At 39.5% G+C, this 23,437-nt stretch overlaps 1 protein-coding gene across 8 annotated transcripts in view; it reads left to right on the top strand.

Annotated features, from left to right (window-relative positions):
- CHD6 (chromodomain helicase DNA binding protein 6) overlaps window positions 1-23,437 on the top strand; it is a 146,506-nt gene that overhangs the window by 106,670 nt on the left and 16,399 nt on the right. For 7 of the 8 annotated variants that reach the window (XM_088154339.1, XM_025166561.2, XM_025166647.2 and 4 more), the window contains 10 exons: window positions 24-223; window positions 5,407-5,566; window positions 6,835-6,924; window positions 8,323-8,426; window positions 10,062-10,191; window positions 12,248-12,308; window positions 12,727-12,781; window positions 13,732-13,951; window positions 16,708-16,916; window positions 17,796-19,379. In XM_088154339.1, the coding sequence (XP_088010465.1) occupies window positions 24-223; window positions 5,407-5,566; window positions 6,835-6,924; window positions 8,323-8,426; window positions 10,062-10,191; window positions 12,248-12,308; window positions 12,727-12,781; window positions 13,732-13,951; window positions 16,708-16,916; window positions 17,796-19,379 (2,813 nt within the window). The remainder of the gene's footprint in view (window positions 1-23; window positions 224-5,406; window positions 5,567-6,834; window positions 6,925-8,322; window positions 8,427-10,061; window positions 10,192-12,247; window positions 12,309-12,726; window positions 12,782-13,731; window positions 13,952-16,707; window positions 16,917-17,795; window positions 19,380-23,437) is intronic. The other variant, XM_025166533.2, reaches the window with a different exon arrangement.

Raw genomic sequence — 23,437 nt, forward strand, 5'->3', positions numbered from 1 at the left:
GTTGTGCATCTGTTTTTCTTAAGCTGGGGTCGTTGGAAAGACATTCTGACCCATGGCCGGTTTAAATGGCATCTCAATGAAAAAGATATGGAGATGATCTGCCGAGCACTGCTGGTCTACTGTGTTAGACATTATAAGGGAGATGAGAAGATCAAGAGTTTTATCTGGGATTTGATCACTCCAACAAAGGATGGACAGAACCAGGCCCTGCAGAACCATTCAGGTACCAGAAATGGATTTTGTTGTGTTTTAAACTGATTTCTTTAAGTTAGTTAAAAAGAATATTAAAAATAAATGGTTAAATCTAATTAGTGAATCATAGTTGCCTGAAATATGGAACTTCTTCAACTGGAGAATTTGTCTTTTTTAAATCAGAGAATTTCAGATTTTGTTAATCTTGAAGATGTCCATCTACCACAGTTTTTTCAAGCTAAACTATTAAAGTGCTTCTTAATAAAGTCCAAAATGTGTGTTCTGTATTTACTTATTTAACATTTATTTATAATCTGCAACAATAGATATGTCCAGATAAAATGGCTTCTTACATCATCAAACTGTATTTGACATCTGTTCTATATTTAACTCTTTTACTAATTTTGTGTACTAAGATAAGAAATGGAAGAAACATGAAAATAGGTAAAAATGGGAAGGTTACAAATGGATGATTATAATACCTGAACTCCCCATAAAATTCAGACAATGAAACAAAATGATTATACAATAAACTTCTCATCTTGAATCACTCAGAGATACTTATTCAATCATTTATTTGCAGCTTGCTAGATTTATATCATGGCTTTTCTCTAGGAACTCAAGCCAGCTTTTATAATAATTTTCCTTTGCTTTATTCTCATAACAGTACTCCTGTTAGGTGGGCTGGGGTGAGAGATACTAGCTTGAAGCCACCCAGTGAGTTTCCACCCCATCCTCTTCCAACCCTTAACCATTACATGACAATGTTCTGTGGATTTATAGAATTTTATTAGTAACATACAGATTTGGTGTGTTCCAGATAAAGATTTAAGAGTGACTTTAGATCAGTATTCTATCATAATCCCCTCCTATTAATGTGGTCCTTTGACCACTATTTAGTACATTTAGTATGGAATCCCCAAAACAATATTGGACTTCGTTGGTTTACTGACTACTGCTATTTCTTCCCATTCTTGAACTAGTAGAAGTAGTTAAGGAGATAGCATTACTTTTTTCAGCTGATACCAAAAAGGATGTGGAGTTCTGGAATCAATGTCAGGCACTGTGATGGGCTGGATGCAGGCTAACAATTAGTTTTTGTTTGTTCCCTATGCTTGTTTCTGTTTGATGGTGACTTCATTGCACGTGCATAGTTCCCTTCTGATAATCATATTTCCAGTTTGAGGAATTTTGCTTCATATTCTCTAATCTGTGGATTAATTATTTTCTTGGGGAAGGATTTCTTGGTTTTTTTCCTTGGCTTAATATGTTGATTGTTATCTTCATTTTGGCTACAATGTTTATTTCCTCCTGTATGGCACAGCTGTAAATATTTATTTATTTCATGTAAAGCTTTTTTTAAAAAAATCTGTTCAATTGTGTCTGATTCTCAAAGATGGCCTGGACAAGTCCCTGCAGTTTTCTTGGTAAGGTTTTTCAGAAGTGGTTTGCTGTTGCCTACTTCCCAGGGCTGAGAGAAAGTGACTGGCCCAAGGTCACCCAGCTGGCTTTGTCCCTAGGCAGGAATAGAATTCACAGTCTCCCGGTTTCTAGTGTGATGCCTTAACCACTATACCAGACTGGGTCTCATAAAGTTTTTATATTGCTGCCCAATATTGATTGATTGATTGATTGATTGATTGATTGATTGATTGATTGATTAGATCTATCTCTGCCCATCTCCCCCTAATGGGGGACTCTGGGCAGCTCAAAATACAACATTTACTTATTTACCTATCTAACAATTTATTTACCTGTCTAACAATTTAATCGTTACTACTCTTGGCCAGCAGCAGCTGCAAGGGAGTTGGTTTCATCCAGGCTTTCAGACAGTGTGACTCTGGGCAATGTAGAAAGAAAAAAAAAGTAAAAACCAACAAATGCAAAAAACATATAATTATATCTGATCATTATATCTGATAGTGCTGTATTTTATGTTTCTTCCAAGTTTGTATTTAATGTCATAGTACTCCAGTCTGATTACAGTTGAAACCAATATGTTCCTTCTTTCTACTTATCAGTGTAACCTACAGTATAGAGGAAATGCAATAACACTACTTTTGAAAATCTCTTTTTTTAAATTGGAAGACATAAAAGCAAATACTAATTGAGTTTAACTGCTCAGGTATTTCATTCAGTGATGCTTCAGGCAACAAATTAAAGGATAATTTGCTGACCACCATTATAACACAGATTTTTGGAGAAGCAGCAAGGTCCATGTGATGGATGCTGTAGAATCTTCTTTCTCTAGAGAGTATGGCTGAACAAAGCAGGACCAGATACTTCATTACGGCCATAGACCAGCTCAATTTTATTTCTCTTAATATGGCTAAGTTTTGTTTTACTATTTGTAATGTAAAAGTCATGTTAAGAGAAATAAAATTGCATTGATCGGATAACAGCAACTGTAAGTAAAATGAATCCTGGTGGCCTGGAAATCTGAGTAGATGCGGTATTATTAACTGCAACTGGGCATCTTTGTAATAGGAGCAGTGTAAAATAATGTGGGTTAGCATTTCAGAAGAGACTATGGCTATATAATTACATTTCTCTATGTATGTTGGCATGAAAAGTAGATTAGTTAGCCAATTGAAAAGCATTTATGTATTTTACCATGGCACTGAGTGGAGAGAGGTTTTAATTTGGGTGCTAGATACAAGTGATGGTCAAATCCCTAACAGTGGCTCACAGCCAAAAAAGCCTGATTCTTGCAGAGTCTGATTAAACAGGTTTATGACAAAAAGAAAGGGGTTACATTACCGAATCTTAGAAACTGAATATGTGTGGTTTAGCTATCATTTATCAATGACTACATTAAGGTGGGGCCTCCTTGATTCCTTTGGTCCTCTTTGCAATTATCTCTTGACTCAAGAAGGAGATTGGTGCTCATTTAGAAGATATAAAAGGAAAATCCATGTGTTCTTGTTTTGCAATATTTTGGCTCAGTGGATTCAGAGGAGACTACAACAGTGCTTGGACTAGGATAGCAGGAGTGCGACTCTCCTAGTACTCCTGAATCTCTCTTTTGCTTCGAAACCATTGACCCTGCTGGATTATTGCAATGTACTCTATATGTGTCTGACCTTGAAAACCATTTGGTAGCTACAGCCAATCCTGAACGCGGCTGTACAAGTAGTTATGGCGCACCTCAGTACACACATGTAACACCTCTACTTTGATTTGGTTAATGTTGGGTTTTGGGGTCTAATTTAAGGTGCTGGCGGTCATCTGTATAGCCCTGCATGGTAGAGGGCCTGGATATCTGTGGGACTGCCATCTCCAGTTGTTTTTGCCTATTCTGTAAGATTAGGCAGATTTCGTATGCTCCATGTTCCATCTATACAGCTACAGTATGGTTTGTTTCTCCTCCATAGTGCAATCACTTTTTATTGCCGCTTTTTGTAATTCTTTATATGCTGCTCAGAATTGTTGGCAACTTTGTGGCCTTAGAAATCAATCAAAGAAACGAACACTAAAGTACCTTTTTGGACTACCTGCGACGGTTGGAAGAGGGGACACTTTTTTGCAGTAGTTCTCCATCTTAAGTTGTCAGTTCCAGCTGGTAGGGAGGAGAGATCGAGCCATTGGATGCTGCATTATGGGGTACCGCAGGGCTTGGTTATTCCCCCCCTTATGTTTAACATCTAAATAAAGCCATTGAGGGAAGTCATCTGTTAACATGGTATGAAATATCATTAGTATGCTGATGATACCCAGTTATACATTACTGCCCTTGGCTGAGCAGGAGATAGCAATGGAGTTTTTCTTCCAGTACCTGAGACTGTCATAATTTGGCCAGGGAAAAACAGGCTTAAGTTGAACCATAATACTAACAACCATAATATAAATTCAGATGCCAGTCTGGAGGAAGTTCATCTCTGGCTCTGGACAGGGGTGCACTTCTCCTGGCAGAACTGGTTTGCAGTCTGGTGGTCCTTTTGGACTCACAGCTCCTGCTTAGAGTAGCAGGTGGAGGCTTTGGTCAGGAGGGCCTTTAAACAATTATATCTTGTGTACCAGTTTTGACTGTTCCTGGAATGGGAGGCTTTACTGATGATCAGTCATGCCCTTGTTAGCTTATGTGCGGACTATTGCAACTGACTGTGCATGAGTCTGCCCTATCAGAAGTGGAAACTGATTCAAAATGTAGTGGCCTGATAGTTTGGGGAATGCCTAGGTTTCCTTTTGTGACACCTCTGTTATAGGAGTTGCATTGGCTGCCAGTTAGCTTCCAGTGCAATTCAGGTTGGTGGTTGTTGCCTTTAATGTTCTATATGGCTTGAGGCCTAGGTATTTCTGAGACTGCCTGCTCCAGGTGGAATCTGCTCATCCAGTGAGATTGGGAAGAAAAAGTAAATTGATCCTGCCTCTGAAGGAATATGGCCATGATGGACTCTGTGGTCAAGATTTCCCATCCTCTGAAACCACTTTTTCCCAGCGTAAGGTCAGATCCCTCCCGCTTAAGTTTCCATAAAGCAAGTAAGAACTGCCTCTTTGAGAGGTCATTTGGGGGCAGGATGAAAGGATGATTCTGTCTCCAAGGATGTGGATTGGCACTGTTGATTGATTTGGGGGTGTGGTGTTGATTGGTTTTGATTACTTTTGGCTTTTCTTGTATTGTTTTTAATCTTCTGACTGGAGCAGTGTGGAAGCCTGAGTAAATATTGTTGCTAAAGGAAAAGGATTCTGTCAATGAAATCCTTGGGGAATCTGCATCTGAATTCAGTGTGAGTGGGGGCAGGGAAGTATATGTGTGTTTACATACAGATAGTTACTGATAAATGAAGCAGTCTGGTTTAATGCAGTTTTTCAGAGTCCTGATTCTTATTTTATATATTCCTTGTATTTTTGAAGAACTATGTGTTCATAATTTGAAGTTAGTGAAGAGGAAATCTCCATCAATGCTTGTGACACTTAAATTAGCTTTTTGGAAACTGACTGTATAATGTGTTGCCTTCATGTATCCCAGGAACTTTGTTATATTCATATGCCACTCTGGCTGCCAAATGTGGGTGAGAATGGTACATTTTTCCATCTCAGGTTCTGTTAGAATAATTAGATGTATGGGATGGACAATGAAGAGAAGAATGTGTTCTCTTTGTGACCTGCCAGTTCCTTCTACATCTGCACTGCTTTTTCTGTTTTGATTTGCAATTATATATAGAGATCCTGATTCAGCAGTGCTGCTCATATGCTCCCCCTTGCCTGTTGCAGGATTATCAGCTCCAGTCCCAAGAGGAAGGAAGGGAAAGAAAACCAAGAATCAAATGCTGCTGCCCGAGATTAAGAATGCAGACTGGCTTACCACTTGCAATCCTGAGATCGTCCTGCATGATGATAGCTACAAAAAGCATCTGAAACAACATTGCAATAAGTGAGCAAATGAAGCCATTAAGGCATTGCTTTCATACTTCTGTAACCACTTATCTGATTGTCCCTCAGTTCCAAAATTCTGAGCGAGTCTTGAAACTGAGAAGTGGTTCATGAAAGTGAGGTTGCATTTAAAAACTTCTTCCATAACATAGATCCATGGAAATTGGCTAACAGGCTCTACAGAGTGGATGACAAAATATTTCATTGTTGTTGCTGTTTCTGTTTCTTACACATGTTCTTTTCCAGATCATATAGGAATCAGAAAAAAACCCCATGCATTTGTGCCCAAAACAAATTGGCCCAGGTTTGGGGCAGGGCTTCTCTATCCCCATTCCCAATCTATAAATTACCCTTTTCCCTGTTTCTCTAAAAATTCAAAGAGAGAAAGGTATGCTTACAGGGAACAAATATTGTGAAAACCTTGTGGACATTTCTAAGGTTTTTATGATGTTCTGTAAGCCATTTTGCCATCTGAAAATTTTAGTAACTTCTCTAGTGCGCAGAAGACATATTGGAAGTCTGTAATCTCCTATGTCCCAAATACAATTAAGCTGCAGTGGCATCTGCAGCAAACCGCAGTGATGCCCAAATGATGATATATACATGATGACATCACACAGATGCTGCCATTAAGTACATGTATCTCAACAACTGATGTAAATACATAAATTACCCCTTACGGAGCAAGTAGGGGTGGGGGCAAATGACATCCAATCAGTATGTACATACTAAGAGATGTTAGTAATATGGAGATATTAAGAGATCTTAGTAAGCACCATGCTTTTTGTAGGCTTTCTGGATTATAATTATATTTGCTTTCATTGGTTATAGCATCTACTTCCTTATCATTTCCTTATTTCATGTGTATTTTCTTTATCTTCTTATTCATACAGTACGTATTGGGTGGAATAACCTCGTTTAGATTGTTTACTGGTATAGGCTGGTTTACTTGCTTGCCTATTATTTAACATCTCCCAGTAATCTTATAGACAGTTGGATTTGTATGATGTTGAATTTCATGATACAACAACTGAGCTGTCTCTTACTCATTGCTGCTTAATCGCCAATATCAGATTTTGGGAGCTTCTTTTCTAGAAGGGTGGCATTTGGTCCCCATGGTGCCAACTTTGAGTGGCATAATAGCAGTTCCCATTGCCAGCAAACAAGCCAATACATCCTGTAAACCTGCAGACTGTCTCAGAGAGTCTGGAAAGCATGTTGAAACTCAGATTTGCTGTCTGAGTTACCTTCTGCTTTTCCTTTTGGCAGAGTGCTGTTGAGAGTACGGATGCTCTATTACTTGAAAGCTGAAGTGCTGGGGGAGGCAGCTGATAAAGCCTTCGAAGGAACCCCTGCCAAGTATGTTACATGAGCCTTCTGGAGTTTTGTTTTATAATCTCTTGTGTTATAGTCACAATATTGGAAGTATAGACAGCTCATGCTTGGATTGCAGTATTTGCACATGTACAAGTTTTGCACTTAGCAGAGAACTGTAGGGCTCTGAATGCACATGTTTCCATATTGTAAACATATTGTAAACAGTTTAAAGAGATTTATGTGAGCCATTCCTGGTTGAAACACACACACACACACACACACACACACACACACACACAGAGTTAAGAGCAAAATACATGCATCCGCTCTATAGTGTTTGTCTGAGTTCATATATTGCATAAGTTGTAATTTGCTTAATTATGATGTGTTGAACAAACCGTATTAATTGGGTTCAGACATTGTATACCAAGTCTTAAACTATGATTTCCAACCACAGTGGTGGGTTCAGATAATAAACCAAAACCAAACAAATCACATTAAAACATATGAATACAATCTTTTTTAGCAGAGCAAATAATATTGAACAGAAGTACCTTGGAAGTAGCCTCCTTCAAATTTGCAAAAATACTATAATAGCACTGCAATGAACAGTATTAATTTAGTTTTACCTGTAACCAAAGTATTCCTGGGACTATAACAGAAAAGTTTACTGAGCCAAATATAAACAGATTTTCCTCTGGGGATTTTTTTTTCAGTGAATAGAGAGCTGCCTCTTTCATAGTCTAGCTTTAGGTAAACACACCTGATCTGTATATGAAAAAGTGCTGAAATTCAGTTGATTCAAATATGGCTGCTAGAATGCTACTGGGGGTAATAAGGTTAGCACCATTATATACTTGCTAGTTAAGTATTAAGTGTCGTGCTCAGTTTAAAATATTGATATTAACAATGGAGGAGTCAGTTTATTAGGATCAAGGCTATGTGTTAGGACGGTATTGTGCTTCAGTTTTGATTCCCCCCCCCCAAAAAAAAACAATAACAGCAGCACTTTGGAGTAAGTGGATGCACAGATATGGCACCTCTGTGCAGTTCTTTAAAGCATCTGTGACCTTTCTCCAAATTTTGCAGTTGCCAGCTGTGAGAAGAGTTGCAGCTACTTTAAAGAGTTGCAGGTAGGTGTGCTCTGAAGCCCCTTTTTTTAATCTAATCTGAAATGATGCAGTACAGTACATCTTGATGTGTGCATATGAAAATACTCAGACTTTAAAATAGACTTTAGAAGACAAACAGTAGATTTATGAATGATTATCAGAGTTGGTAATACTGTAGAGCTTTTTACAGTAGTTCACACCAGCCTTTTACCCAGAATTCCATTAAGTCCCTTTTCTGAACATTCTTTAAATAAACCTTTTACAAAAGTAAATTAAACATATGCCCAGGCCTGTGTATGACTGTTGAAATATGCATTGTTCTTTGCAGAGATTTAGATGTCTTGCTGCCAGACATTGACTATGTGGAGATTCCTGTGGACTGGTGGAATGCTGATGCAGATAAATCCCTCCTCATTGGAGTTTTTAAACATGGTATTTCCTTTTATGTGGGATGGACCTTTCATAGACATTCTTTTTGTATGAAATGCTTTGGAAGAAATACTTCAGAATTTGTGCAAGTGGAGCACGTCCCTGCTGCTAGTTAAAGCCGCCACCTCTCTTTTCAGGCTTCAGGGAGGGCCTGAAAAAAGACATGCCTGTTGTAAAAGTTGTGTTGCTCATACACAGCCCTAGATGCCTAAATAAAGATAGAATTCTTCTCTGAGGGAACTGCAGTCTTATGCACACTTACCAGTGAATTAGCTTCATTAAATTTGTTGGACCTCTAAGGAAATATGGACAGTAGGATGCTGCAGCTAAAGAAAGTAAAATAACATTATGTGATGGTATTATATATTCAGGTTGTGAAAAAGAATATGTGAGTGATGCATTACATAGATTGTAATTTAATTTAATTTAAGTACAGGTAGTCTTCGCTAAATGTCCATTCGTTCAGCGACTGTTCAAAGTTATGATGGTGCTGAACAAAAGGACTTATGACTGGTCCTTGAAGTTCAGGCCATTGCAGTGCCCTCATGGTCACATAAACAAAATTTGGGCCAACTTGGACCCACCCACATTTACGACCACCTTTTTTGGCTGCCCACCTACCCGCTGCTGCCAGCTGCTTCCACCGCCTGGTCCTGCCCATTGGCACTGCACCCACCACACTGCATGCTACTACTGTACTGGCTGGGGCCTTCTTTCACACTGCCTTCTTTTGCGCTGCCTTCTTCCTTCCAACTGGGTCCTTCTTTTGTGCCAGTGAACCACACCAGTGAAAGAAACCTGGTACATGAAAGAAGGCCCTGACCGTACCGGTGCAAAAGAAGCACCCTTCTAGCCAGGGTCTTCTTTCATGCACCAGGCTTCTTTTGCAAAAGGAGGCTCTGGGCAGGGCACAAATGGATGCCATGGGTGGGGTGGAGAAGAGCCCTGGCTGTGCCAGCCGGTCCAGCAGTGGTGTGATGGGCACAGCGGCAGGCAGGGCCAGGCAGCGAGGGTAGCTGGTGGCAGCGGGTAGGTGGGCAGCCAAAAGGGCAGAGATGTGGGGGAGATAGGCAGGTGGAGGGAGTTCAAGAAGAGGCAGAGGAGGCAGTCTTACTGAGGCTCAGGGCTGGGAGGGACCAAGCCGGGAATGGCTTGGCTTGGCTTGGCTTGGGTCCTTGCCTAATGACTGGTGGGATTCAGTTAACAATAGCAATGGGAACTGCCAAGATTGCTGTTGCTAAGTGATCTGGTCATGTGACATCGTGCTTTATCACCACATTGCTTAGCGACGGAAATTCCGGTCCCAATTACTGTTGTTAATGAAGGACATGTCTCTGCATCTCAAAAATATTTTTAAATACAATTTTTGTCTTACATGGCTGAACTATGCTGAACACTAAATATTTGAAATCCTATTGGGTTCTCCTTAGGTTTTGGAGATTTTCATATACAGTCTGCCTATAATTATACAAAAAAAATTATACATCGAATTATTTAGAAATGGCACTGAATCATATAAAGAAATGAGCCATTCTGCTCTTAACATTACTTGCTGTTTATGTGGTTGCTAAGGGACTAGTAGTATGGCTTTAAGTTTTTCAAAAGAACAATACTGAACTGTTTTAATTCTTTTATTAGGTTATGAACGGTACAATGCAATGCGAGCTGACCCAGCTCTGTGCTTCCTTGAGAAAGTGGGCATGCCAGACGAGAAATTGCTATCTGCAGAGCAGAATGTCACTGACGGGGTACAGGATGCTCCAGAACGGTAAGCCAGACTGCCACAGGAATAGAATTGCCTGTGAGTCTGTACTTCTAAAACAGAGTTAGCGATTAGGGGTATGTACAAAGCAGAAAAAAAAATTGTCTTGAACCCAAAACAACTACATTGTGTTTCAAAAGTTCTGCCAAACCCTGTCAGTGGTTCAACAGCACAAGAACCTAGGGCATTTTGGTTGTTCTGGGTTTGAGTTGAAACAAAATCTAGGGGAATCTTATGGCACAAGTAGGGCAAGGTTGGTGTGCCTTCCCCTCTCCCCTCTCCTCTGCATGGCTTGTGCACTGACTGGCTCACCCATCCATCTTCCCAGTGCTTTACTTTTCCTACCTTCCATTAGTTGCCACCATCACTAATGACCTTGATTTCAGAGTATCTTATCACCCTTCTCAATGGTGAATGAAGCTAATACAGCCATGTCTTGTTTAGCGTCTATCTTGTTTAGCGACTGTTCGCAAATACAGTGGTAATAATAAAATTTCTGACCAATGTGCGCACTTTGTTTTTTTGTGCACTGGAGAACAGCATGCAGGAGTGAGAGTAACGCTGGTGTAGCTGTATGAGAGAACTGTATCTAAATGAGATAGCATCAGCCAGTTATCTTTTTAGTGTCTCTCTCTCTCTCTCAGTCACGTGGTTCGCTTTTGCTTCCAATTTAAGGAATGGATTGTGGTTGCTAAATGAGGAGAGGATATATGGGTTGCTTCTGCCACTGCTACTGCCTTTTGCTCCCCTGATAGCCTATGAGCAGTTTCTACTCTGTGCAGGAGAGAGGACATACGTGAGGATAATTCTTATAATGCTGGGAAAAGCACTTGTTATCAGAATTGCAGGAGAGGAGGAAAAAACCTCCTTTCTTCCAGCAATTCCAACCTCAGGCTTCTCCTTGTTGAGTGAGAAAAAGTTTGCCTTCTCCATCTGAGCTGGGTGAGCCTTTGAATTCTGTATGAGTTTGGCTATATGTATATGTGCACAGATGGGCAACCCTTTAGTCTAGTCTAAATGGTAGTGTTGTTACAGGAGCTTGAAGGATACCAACAATTAGATAGACACTAAATATTAAGAGTGATGTTGTAAATTGTTAGATGAATAGGCCTGATTTGTATGATATACTAGGAATTTATATTCAAGGAATTACTTTCATAGGATAAGTTTTATAGAAAAGGGGGAACATTGATGTAAGGAAACCTTATTATAAGTGAGTCCCAATGTGTTTCAAAAGCATATCAGTTCAGCAGGGATTTCAAAAAATCAATAAAATAACATGGTTACAATACATTAAACTAGTTACATTTCCCTCCCCCCCTTTTTATTTATGCTTAGTTTTGTGGGTCACATTTTCCAATCTTTATTTTAGTTCAAGAGTCATGCTGCTGCTTACTTGTTTGCAAGTTTGCACACAACATACACTGTTGTCTTTACTGGGTTTTTTTTATTATTCTTTTAATTCTTTTCTCATGTATCTAGTCTTAACTGCTTTACATTATTTCCTTTTTTTAAGGTTTTGTAGGTATTACCTTATCCCTTTATATCGTCCCTCTTTTTGTATTCTTTTCATAGATAGTTCTTATTGGTTCAAATTTTGTAATGTGTATTGCATATGTGTTCTGTTTACACTTGTAATATATTTAATGTATTTTAAGTATATTATTTCATTTTTTTCAGTCCTCTGACAAAGAAGTATCCCTTAAAAAATACTGTTGGGAGTCAGTTATAGTTAAATCTCCTTTACACCATTTTTCCTCTTTTTCATCTACTTGTTAGAGCTTTGCATACACATATAGAGCTATAATCTTTGAAAATCAAATAGGAGTAATCATTAGTGTTTTTGTCACATTAAGACTGCAAAAACTTGGGGATGGAATGATCACTGTGCTGCACACACGTTACACAGATTTCTAGTATAAAGCAGATGTACACTATAGCAGAAGTAAAAGAGCCAACATTGTTATTGTCTCAGTGATATTTGTATTTGGAGAGCTTTACAGAATGGCTTTGACTTGCAAAGTTTCCACAAATTAACCTCCTGTTGGATTCTTTTCTTCAGAGGAAATACAGTCAAAGAAGAGAGCAATGCAGATAGACTTGATGGACTACAGAAACAGGAGGTAAGTCTAAGGCAGTAATAGATTTCTCACTCTACCTGCTGTTTTCTGTTTTAAAGGCATTCTGCAGCTTGAAAAATCAAGTATCATCTTTGACAGTTTTATTCTGGATCATACTGACCTTTTGAAATGTTTTTCAAGTGGATTTGTAATAGTGCCTTTCCCACACATGCAGTAGTGAAAGAGATATAGATTGGTTTTCTTCTTGTATATTTTAAGAGGTGTAGCCAGTTTTCTCAGCTCTGCATTCCCCAAAGGAGTTGGGATTGCACTTCCCTGAATTCCTACTCAACATTTCTAGTCTACAGAAATGAAATAATATATCAGTCCCTACTTAATTGCATGTTTTGTGTATTCAAATGTTGTCCTGGAAGCCAGTATTTAAATTGCATTTTATTGATAGTGGTTTGTTTTTCCATAGCAGACTTCTGATACTTGTGGTCCTGTTCCTGAGAAGAAGGATGACAGTGTGGCAGGTGAGGCTGTGCATCTGAATGTTCCTTGGAATAAAATTAAAATTATTGGCTCAAATAGCAGCTTGTTAGCCTTTCTAGAATAACTACAATCTGTATTTCTAAAAGTCTACCATAGAAAACATAATTCAAATATCATTATGCTTCTGGAAAATTTCAGTAATATTTGGAGGCAAATTTCTCTGAATATTAGCTGCTTCTTCAAATGCTTTCATTCCTCTTTCCTCTGAATATTTAAAAATGGCTTAGAGCAGATGGTGTGGGCAAACCTCTGTGTGTGGTGTACAGCTGACTTCAGCTGGCCATGTTTTAGGTTGTTTGCAAAGTTGTTTGCAATTTAAGATCAAGCTTTTTTTATTCCATTTAAGCATGCCTGTCTGTGTTTTTTTTATCATGCACCTTCATTTTTTTTTTGTTACTATTATTCTCAAAAGCATGAGATTGAGTAGAGCAAAACAAACAAAATAATGGAATCATAGAGTTGGGTGGAGGCATTTATTTTAGGCTATCAAGTCTAATCCACAAGAGATGGCTGCCTAGTCCCTACTTGAACATATCTAGCGAAGGAGAGGTTACCACCTCTCTAGATAATTGACTCCATGGCAGAACTGCTCTTATTGTTAAGGAATGTTTGAACACTGAAGGACTCAAAAAGAGATGTGCATGCCTGTTACAACTGTAGGACTGAGGATTAGTGAAAAGGGTGATTTTGTCTTCAAGACATATTGAGCCACAAATAAATGAACGTATTTTAGCTTGTGCAAACTCAGCCAGTTAGTTATAGTTCTGTGTATCATGTGAATTCATAAAATTAGGCTAATTGAGTAAATCAGAGTTCAGTTCAAATGAATGTGTTGCATCAGGATATATGTTCCAATATATGTAAGTGAATGGAGGATGTGAGGATTCTGCAGGGATGTATTAAATACTAATAACTTTGCTGATGTTTGAAGCCCAGGATGGCTCTGACCCAGACAAATCCAGCTGGCCTGTGTCATCTGCCCTCACAGCCAGACTTCGGCGTCTTGTCACTGTCTATCAGCGCTGCAACCGCAAAGAACTGCCATCTAGGCCTGATGTTATTGGACCTTGTAATCATGGCTACTGGCTTCAAGAGGAAATGATTAGGAGAGCCAACGAAATGGACCCTATGAACAACGAAATGCAAAAAAGGTAAGCGTAAACTGTAAAAGTCAGCCTTAAGCTTATTTGGTATTGCTAATCTTATTTTTTAAATAATTGGGCAAAAACTACTGAGAACCTCTCCTTAAGCTGAATAACTGGTCCCTGTCCTTTGGCCTGTCATTTTGATTATATTCATGCAGATACTACTGTATAACTAGACATTCAAACTCATATTTTGACTTTAGATTCTGGTATAATGTAAAAATCAATGTAGGCTGCAGTAGACAAGAAATCCTGTTTTAATACAGTATTTCAATAAATATGCTTGCTATTATCACTGTGATGTCATTTTCTGGCAAGTATTAGGAATAGCCAGCCTTCCTCCCAGTTTTGAACTTGCAAACATAGGGTAGATTACTTGAGCAGTTACATGGTGATCTTCCCCATCTTAGCTCCAAAGGTTAATGGAATCCCAAGGATTACAGTCATGCTTAGAAGTTTGTGAACCCTTTTGAATTGTCAGTGTTTCTGCATAAATATGACCTAAAACATCTGTTCTCCACACAAGTCCTAAAACTAGATAATTTGAACCCAATTAAATAAATGAGTCTTGTTCATTTATTTATCGAGGGAAATGATCCAAAGCTACATATTTGTATGTGGCAAAAGCATGTGAACCTTTGCTTTCAAGTAACTGGTGTGCCCCCCTTGGGCAGCAATAACTGCAGCTGAACATTTTGGATAACTGTTGATCAGTCCTGCACATTGGCTTAGAAGAATTTTAGCCCATTCCTCCTTACAGAACAGCTTCAACTCAGGGATGTTGGTGGGTTTCCTCGCATGAACGTCCCATTTCAGGTCCTTCCACAACAATTTCTCTAGGAGTAAGGTAAGGACTTTGTCTTGGCCGTTCTAAACATTAGCTTTCTTTTGCTTTAACCATTCTTTGGTCATACAACTTGCGTGTTTTGGGTTGTCTTGCTGCATGACTCACTTTCTCTTGAGCTTCAGTTCACAGACAGATACTCTGATATTTTGCTGTAGAATTTGCTGGCACAATTCAGAATTCAGAATTCCACCAATGATAGCAAACCATCTAGGTCCAGGCCTAAACCATGGTACTGCCAGCACCATATTTCATAGATGGGATAAGGATCTTATGCTGGAATGTAGTGTTTGCCTTTTGCAAACAAGCCAAAAAGTTCTATTTTTGTCTCATCTGTCCGCAGGACACTCTTCCAATAGCCTTCTGGCTTATCTACAAGCTCTTTCGCAAAGTTAGTCAGGCAGCAATGTTCTTTTTGGAGAATAGTGGCTTTCTCCTTGCAACCCTGCCATGCACACCATTGTTATTCAGTGTTCTCTTGATGGTGTTAGATTTACCCTGGGGTTTTTCGAGACCTCCCGGAGTATTACATGCCTTACTCTTGGGGTGATCTTGGTTGGTTGACCACTCTTGCAGAGAGTAACCATGGTGTTGAATTGCCTCCATTTGTACACAGTCTGCCTGACAGTGAACTGGTGGAGTCCAAACTCTTTGGAAATAGCTTTGTAACCTTTTCCAGTCTGGTGAGCATCAACAACTGTTTTTCGGAGGTCCTCAGAAGTCTCCTTTGTTCAAGCCATGACACACTTCCACATGCTTGTGTTGTGAAGATCAGACTTCAATAGTGAATACCAAGAATAAGGCAGGACCTTATTTATTCTTTAAATAAGGCAGGACCTCTCACACTCATGCCTGATTATTATCCCATTGACTGAAACACTTGACTCTTAATTTCCCCTTCAAAGGAACTGATAATTCTAAAGGTTTGCATCCTTTTGCCATGCACAAATATGTAGCTTTGGATCATTTTCCTCAATAAACCAATAAACAGATATAATGTTTTAGCTATTTGTTTAATTGGGTTATCTTTATCTAGTTTCAGAACTTGTGTGGAGAACAGATCATGTTTTATTATGCAGAAATATTGAAAATTCAAAAAAAGTTCACAAACTTTTAAGCACCACTGTATTTAGCAAGGAAGGACCTAAGTCACATAGGCCCAAATCAGCTCCTCCTTGCTAGGCAAGGTAAACAGATTCTGTTGCACCTTCATACAGTCTACACAACAATATATATTCCAAACTTTTCTAGGTTTTTATTCAGGAAGGAATATGATAAGAATATTGGATACTGTTTCCTGGAGGTATTATGAGGACCTTCAGGTAGCAGCACCAAATGATACGTTTTCCCATAGCATTGTCCTTTAGTAATACAGTGAATGTGTTGAGAAGACACATATCTTGAAGACAAATATAATTGAAAAGAAACCACAGGAATGTCAGAACCAGATGAGGTTATTAATTTAACATTAGTTGCCAAAGTGACTACTGCTTGTTAAACAAAAAAACTTAAATTTTTCCTTCTTCAATAATGTATTCTCCTTTGTCCACGGAAAGGGGGATGAAATACAAAGAGCTATTTCTGCACACAAATGGTCATATGGAATAGGTACAAGATGTCTTTCTGGTTAGTATTTAAGGACAAAATCTGGTATTTAGGTTTAATAAACTGAGATTATATTGAGAAATGGCTCTATAGATTGTGACAGGGCTGTGTTCTTCATAATTGCTAGTATTGAGCTGCTTTCAACACATAGATGGACTTCTTACATAACCAAAATTAATTCCCAACTGCAAACATGGAAGAGCTGCTGGGAGTAGGGTGGTATATGTATTTAATAAATAATAATAATAATTAAAACATTGGGATGAAAATGCAAGTTTGATATATTTATTTGTATTCCTCATGCATTCTTCAGATGGACCAGAAGAGAGCAAGCAGATTTCTATCGCACTGTCTCCTCATTTGGGGTCATTTATGAGCCAGAAAAGAAAGTCTTTGATTGGACCCAGTTCCGATCCATTTCACGTTTGGAGAAGAAAACTGATGAAAGTTTAGAAAAATATTTCTACAACTTTGTTGCTATGTGTAGAAATGTCTGTCGGCTGCCCCACTGGAAAGATGATGGTGAGTGAGAACCATTCAAGGGCTTTGAAGTCAGATTTTGCAATCAAGGGTTGCTGTGGAGTGCTTCCTGTTTAAGATTTCAACCATTCCGTTCCATTCTTTATCCCCAGTTCTCCTCCTAACCTCTCATGGCTTCTGAGTATCTAGTCCTCAGAGTGTCTCTCTTTTTTGCTGCAAATATACTATCCATCCATTTTAAGGATTCCAGTTTAGTCTCATCTTCAGATGAGCTATCCAAGCTATGAAATCCATTTATTAAGAGAGCTATCGTAATGACTAAGGATTTGGACTAGGATTGAAGAGACTGAAGTTCAGGTTCACCTTCACTCAAGGAAACTCACCTCACTGGGTCAGTCACTCCTTCTCAATCTAACCTGCTTCACAGGGTTGTTGTTTTGGAGATAAAATTACGGGGAGATCCCCAGCTATGGTGCCTTGTGCTCCTGGAAGAAAGTGTGATATATCGGATGAAATATAGTTAAAATTATCTGAAACCTTTTATTTATATAGGGGCTTGAGTGATTTCACATGGCAAAGCCATTCCAAAAACAATCCATTGCAGATGTTAGTCCTCTCTTTGCCTAGGCTGGCAGGAACTGTAATGGCCCAATATATGTAGCTGGCACAAGGGCATCCCAGGCTGTAATAGCCATCTTCCTTTTTCTGAGATTTTTTTCCTCGCTGTCATCTTACAATATAGCTCTGAACATTAGAGTCATTAGCAATTATAAAATGTCCTGATACAGAAGACTTATAGCACTTTGATTTTAATTTAAAAATATTCTGGTGCAGTATCTCTCTCTCTCTCTCTCTCTCTCTCTCTCTCTCTATCTATCATTTTGGTTTTACCTGTTCTTCCTTTCTATTCTATTTCTGTAGGCCCAACAGATCCCAGTATTTATGTGGAACCAATCACAGAGGATCGTGCTGCAAGGACGCTGTATCGAATTGAACTCCTACGGAAGGTCCGCGAGCAAGTGCTGAGGTGTCCACAGTTACATGAAAGGCTCAAACTTTGCCGTCCAAGCCTATATCTCCCTGTGTGGTGGGAGTGTGGCAAACATGATCGGGACCTGCTAATTGGTACGGCTAAGCATGGGCTGAATCGCACAGACTATTATATAATGAATGATCCCCAATTGTCGTTTCTGGATGCCTACAGAAACTATGCTCAAAATAAAAGGACAGGGGTCCTTGGAGAAGAACACTTGTGCTGTCACCACCAAGCAAATTCTAAACTATATTACTCCCCTTCGTATAATCAAGCAGAAAGAAAGCAGGCATCAGCAGAGGCAGAAACAGATAACTGTGTTAAACTAATGAACTCAGGGAATGATCTTTTGCAGGCAGAAAACACCTCTCAGGATGGCAGCTGTGAAAACTTCATGTCTAAAGTCCAGAGTATGATTTCCATTAACTATGATGAGAGTTCTTTGCCTGACTCTTTGACGTGCATGATGTATGATGAAAAGGCCTGCAACAGTGAGCACAGTTCTTTTGCTCGTGACAGCCCTAGCTGCACAGACATCAGCAGCAATGCTACCAAAATGGCAGAGGGCAAAACAGATGGGGATGAAGACCTCTCTAGCTGTGATGCTGAGACCATACGAGAGTCCACCTACTTGGATCATTTGCAGTTTGGCAGTGATCAGTTGGAAAGTCGGAATACAGGACAGGAGCTTTCAGAGAAGGAGACAAAGCCTTCTGAGAATTTTGCTCGGGAAAACTGTAATGCCCTTCAGCATATGGAAAATCAGTATACTAGCCCAAAAGCAGTTCCATTTGAAACAGATGGTGTGGAGGGTGTTCTGAGCATAGGAGTCTATGGTCCCAGGCTTCGTAACTTTGATATCAAAGTAAAACCTGAGAAGAGATTGATGGGCTTATTGCATGAAAAGGGTTTGGAGGAGAAATTAATGCATAGTCAAAGCCATAGTGAGGAGGAAGAGGAGGAGGAAGAGGAAGAAGAAGAGGAAGATCATCTGGAGACAGCAGCTGACATTGTGGAAGATAGTAGAGAAGCTAAATGTAGGACACAGGAGGAGCAGAAACACAGTTCATGTATTCTTACCACACTGGATGCATTCATGGAGGAAAGGAATAAGGTACTGGTTGAATCAATCTCAAGTGAGCAGGCAGCATCCAAATGTGATAGTGAACCTGGGATGGGTGAGGATGATCAAGCTGAATGTGAAAGCCTTGAGGAGCACACCCCAGGCTTGCAGGAGATTCAGACCTGCCACCACCACTACCACCACTCTGCAAGAAGCCAGACTTCAGCAATTCAAGTGGAGCTCCTTAAGTCACATCCTGTTTGCATGGAAGCAGACCTCTGGGGAGATGATACTGAGGAGAAGAGGGATAGTCCTGTTGCTCAACCTCTTTATGAGAATGAAATAAAGAGAGAAGAAGAGTGTGAGCACCAAGACCTAGAGAAGAGGGATGGAATCAGTCAAAATCAAGGTAGAATATTGTGAAGATATATTTCAATTAGTTATGTTCTTGTATATATGAGTGGTAATATATGGCTAATTGAAATGATGTAATTCAAATACCTATTTACTTGCCCAGAAAACACCAACTGATGAAGTAGATCCCCACCATCTCCGGTAGCACTCTGCCACTGAAACCAAGATGCTATTTACCACTCCCAATTAACTTTTTTCTGAGCACATTTCCAAATAATGCATCAGGGTGCATCTGTTAAAAACTTTTCTAAGAATATATTTGGGCATAAGTTGGGCTGGAAGTGTTCAGATCAATAAAGATGATGCTATGGGTTGGCAATTTGTTTTGAGGCATGCCAGCTTCCCATTTATTTATTTTTAATTAAATTAAAACAAAAAATTGGAGTCAACTAGAAGGAGTTTTCTACTCCATCTTAAAAAGAATGAGAAAACCATGTCATGGTGACTGCTAATTAACTATTATATCTCTCTAGGATACTAGTTAAAGCAGTCATGTGAAAAAGTAAGTGCACCCCATGTAAAGTTTTTTTTTCTTCCTTTTTAGCAATTGTGGCCATATCAAAATTTTATTTATTTATTTATTAAATTTATCCCCTCCCCCCAATGGGGGATTCTGGGTAGCTCACAACCCATTAAAAACAATAAACAAATATACAATTAAAAACCTATACACACAATTACTAAAAAAGAAGGAAAGAGTCCAGGAGGCTGATGGTTCAGAGCAGCAAACACCAGGGCTCTAAGGGGCTAGCTAACCCCACACTTGATGTCTTTCCTCCCCACCCCAGGCCAGATGGCAGAGCCAGGTCTTCAAAACCCTCCGGAAGGCCAGGAATGAGGGGGCCAGTCTCACCTCCGGGGGCAAGATATTCCAAAGGGTGGGGGTACAGCAGAGAAGGCCCGCTTTCTGGACCCCGCTAGTCGGAGCTCTTTTACCGAGGGGGTGTGGAGCATGCCCTGTCTTTGTGATCGGGTGGGACGGGTTGAAGTCATGGGGAAGAGGCGGTCCCTCAGGTAACCTGGTCCCATGCCATGTGGGGCTTTAAAGGTGATAACCAACACCTTGAATTGGACCCGGAAGCAAGCTGGTACCCAATGCAGTTTGCAGAGCAATGGTGTTATGTGGGTCCTTCTTGGGGCTCCAAAAATATTAATCTTCATTCAAACAATATATAAAGATAAAGGTGATGTAAATTTATTCAACAAAAAATTAACAGATATGCCATTTCCTTCTGTGGAAAAAGTAAGCAGTACAAAGCCCTATATGGCATGGAACCTGGTTTCTTGAGGGACCGCCTATCTCCCATAGCATCTGTCCGGCTAATTTGATCCTACAGGGTTGGTGCACTCTGGGTTCCTTCAATTAAACAGTGTCATCTATTGGGACCCCAGAAGCACCTGCCCTCTGGAACAAGGTTCCCCCCACGATTCAGATGGCTCCCATTCTGCTGTTCTTTAGAAGAGCCTTGAAGAGCTGGCTCTTCACCCAAGCCATTGGTGAGGAAAAGTGAGACCCTTCGCTTCATTCCATCTGGTCTGTCATGCTTGCCATCTTTTATCTTTTATTGATTTTATTGTAATTTCTTTGTTTGATTGCTGTGAGCCACCCAGTGTTGTTGAGAGTTGGGTGGCATGGATGTTTAATAAGTTGTTATTATTGTTGGTTGCACAGCTAGCCAGATGTTTAGACTGGATTTGGTATTTTTATCCACCTATTGAATTCTTCCCAAGGACCTGGGATAGGCAGATGTTGTTGTTCGATGGTGTTAAAGGTATCGTTGCAGGATGTAGGCTGTTCCAAGTAAAGCTGCTTTTGCAATTGACTGATGGTGATTTTGTCAATGCTGATGGTCTTCAAATGGTACTCCATATGTTTTGGGATTGCACCCTAGGCGCCTATTACTATTGATACTATCTTTGCTTTCTTTTGCCACAGTTGTTCTGTTTCTGTTTGTAGGTTTTTGTATTTTGTGATTTACTCCAATTCTTTCTCTTCTATTTTGCTGTCTCCAGGTATTGCACTGCCCATTATCCAGACTTTTTTGTCTTTCTTATCAACAGTTGTTAAGTCTGGGGTGTTATGTGGCAGATGCTTGTCTGTTTGAATTCTAAAATCCCAGAGCCCTTAGCTTCTTCATTTTCTATTACTTTGTCTGTTTTTTAAAATTATTATTATTATTATTACTACTACTACTACTACTACTACTATTACTATTATTATTATTATTAATATTATTTACACTTTTGGCTCTAATATCTTGTATTGCCCTCTTTGGCAGAAACAGCCTCAAGTAGTCTACCAGTCTCTGGCATGAACTGGGAGGAATTTTTTCCCACTCCTCTATGCAGAATTTTTTCAGCTGTGTGATGTTTGAGGGGGTTTTTTGCATGTACAGCCTGTTTCAAATCACCTTACAGCATCTTGATGGCTTTGACTTGGCCATTCCAGAACCCTCCATTTCTTTTTTTTTTTCAGCCATTCCTTGGTGGATTTACTGGAAATGTTTAAGGTCATTGCCGTGTTGCAAGGTCCACTTTTGGTTGAGCCTCAGGCTTCTGACAAATGGTCTTCCATTATCCTCAAGCACCCTCTGGTACAATGAAGAATTCCTAGTGGATTCTATGATGGTGAGCTGCCCAGGCCCTGATGCAGCAAAGCAGCCTCAAACCATCACATTTCCACCACCATACTTTACAGCTGGCATCAGGTTCTTCTGGTGAAATGCTCTTTGGTTTTTGCCAAACCTATCTTCTGGTACTGTGGCCAAATAACTATCTCTGCCTTGTTTGTCCAGAGCACATTGTTCCAGAAATCCTGGTCTTTCTGGACAGCAAAGGTTTCCTCCTGGCACACCTCCCATATACAGTAGATCTAATTTCTGCAGCTTTTTTCTAATGATAGACACATACACTTTGACATCAATACTGACGAGAGCTGTAGGTCATATCATGAGAGACTTAGAGACTTCTTTCAGCATCTTGCGTTCTGCTGTCAGGCTGAACTTAATGGCATGGTCTGGCCTGGATGAGTTGGTAGTTGTTTGAAATCTTTTCAGTTTGTAGATGATCTTCTATATAGTGGAATAATTGATGTCTAATTGTTTGGCAGTCTTGTTTTTAAATCCCTTCCCAGACTCATAGCCAACTATAACTTTCTTTCTGAAGGTCTCAGAGAACTCTTTCAATCTAGACATGGTGATACCACACACTTCAACAACAAAGAGCAAATCAAACTAAAGTCTGAGGTTTTGTAATGGTATGTGGGAGTGACCTTGGGAGACGGGGAAGAGCTGCAGCCAGGGCAGCAGTCAGATAAGAGGCAGCTTAGTCTGCAGTAGGAATGTGGGCATTGCAAATGTCTCAGAAGGGACCTTCCCTAGTTTTTTGGGCTGTAAAGGTGACGGGGGAGAGATATTCTTTCAACTTGAAAGATTCTGTTAATGTAACCTTACAGTAAAGAAGAATTAGTGCATCTGGGTGTGTTTCTTGTCTGGACTATCTTGCAAGGCTGACAGGTTTAAATATCCTCCCAGATACTCTCTAACAATATTCTAATCATTTGCACCTGATTTGGTGCACCTGATTCTAAATTTATGTATTTGAGGTAATGATACAGGTAGGGGTGTACTTACTTTTTCCACATGTGAAATTTGCATTTATGTTTATTTAAATTACATAATGGATTACAAAATGTAAATGGTGCATGATATTTGTTATATCGTATCCCCTTTATCTATCAATATTGTTAAATGAAAATCAAATACCTGTATGTTGAAATGTTGACAGTCAAAAATTTCAGTGGGGTGTACTCACTTTTTCACATAACTGTACCTTTTACACTTTCATGACTTATTATAGACCAAGTGCAGATATTCATCTTGCAGTTGTATTAGGTGTGGAGGTGAGGGCAGAGGGTATATATAGAACCCTGCTACTAATATCCCCTGTGTAACTAGCTTCTTTGCAGATTTTTGCATGTTGAATATTAAGGGGCTGCATAGGATTGCAGCTGTATTCACTGAAAGTACATATAGGTAGTCCTTGTTTAGCAAC

This window comes from Python bivittatus, unplaced genomic scaffold (genome assembly GCF_059951505.1).
Source record: "Python bivittatus isolate LINGU-HERP-01145 unplaced genomic scaffold, Pbiv_v1 ctg000700_np1212, whole genome shotgun sequence".
Lineage (NCBI taxonomy): Eukaryota > Metazoa > Chordata > Lepidosauria > Squamata > Pythonidae > Python > Python bivittatus.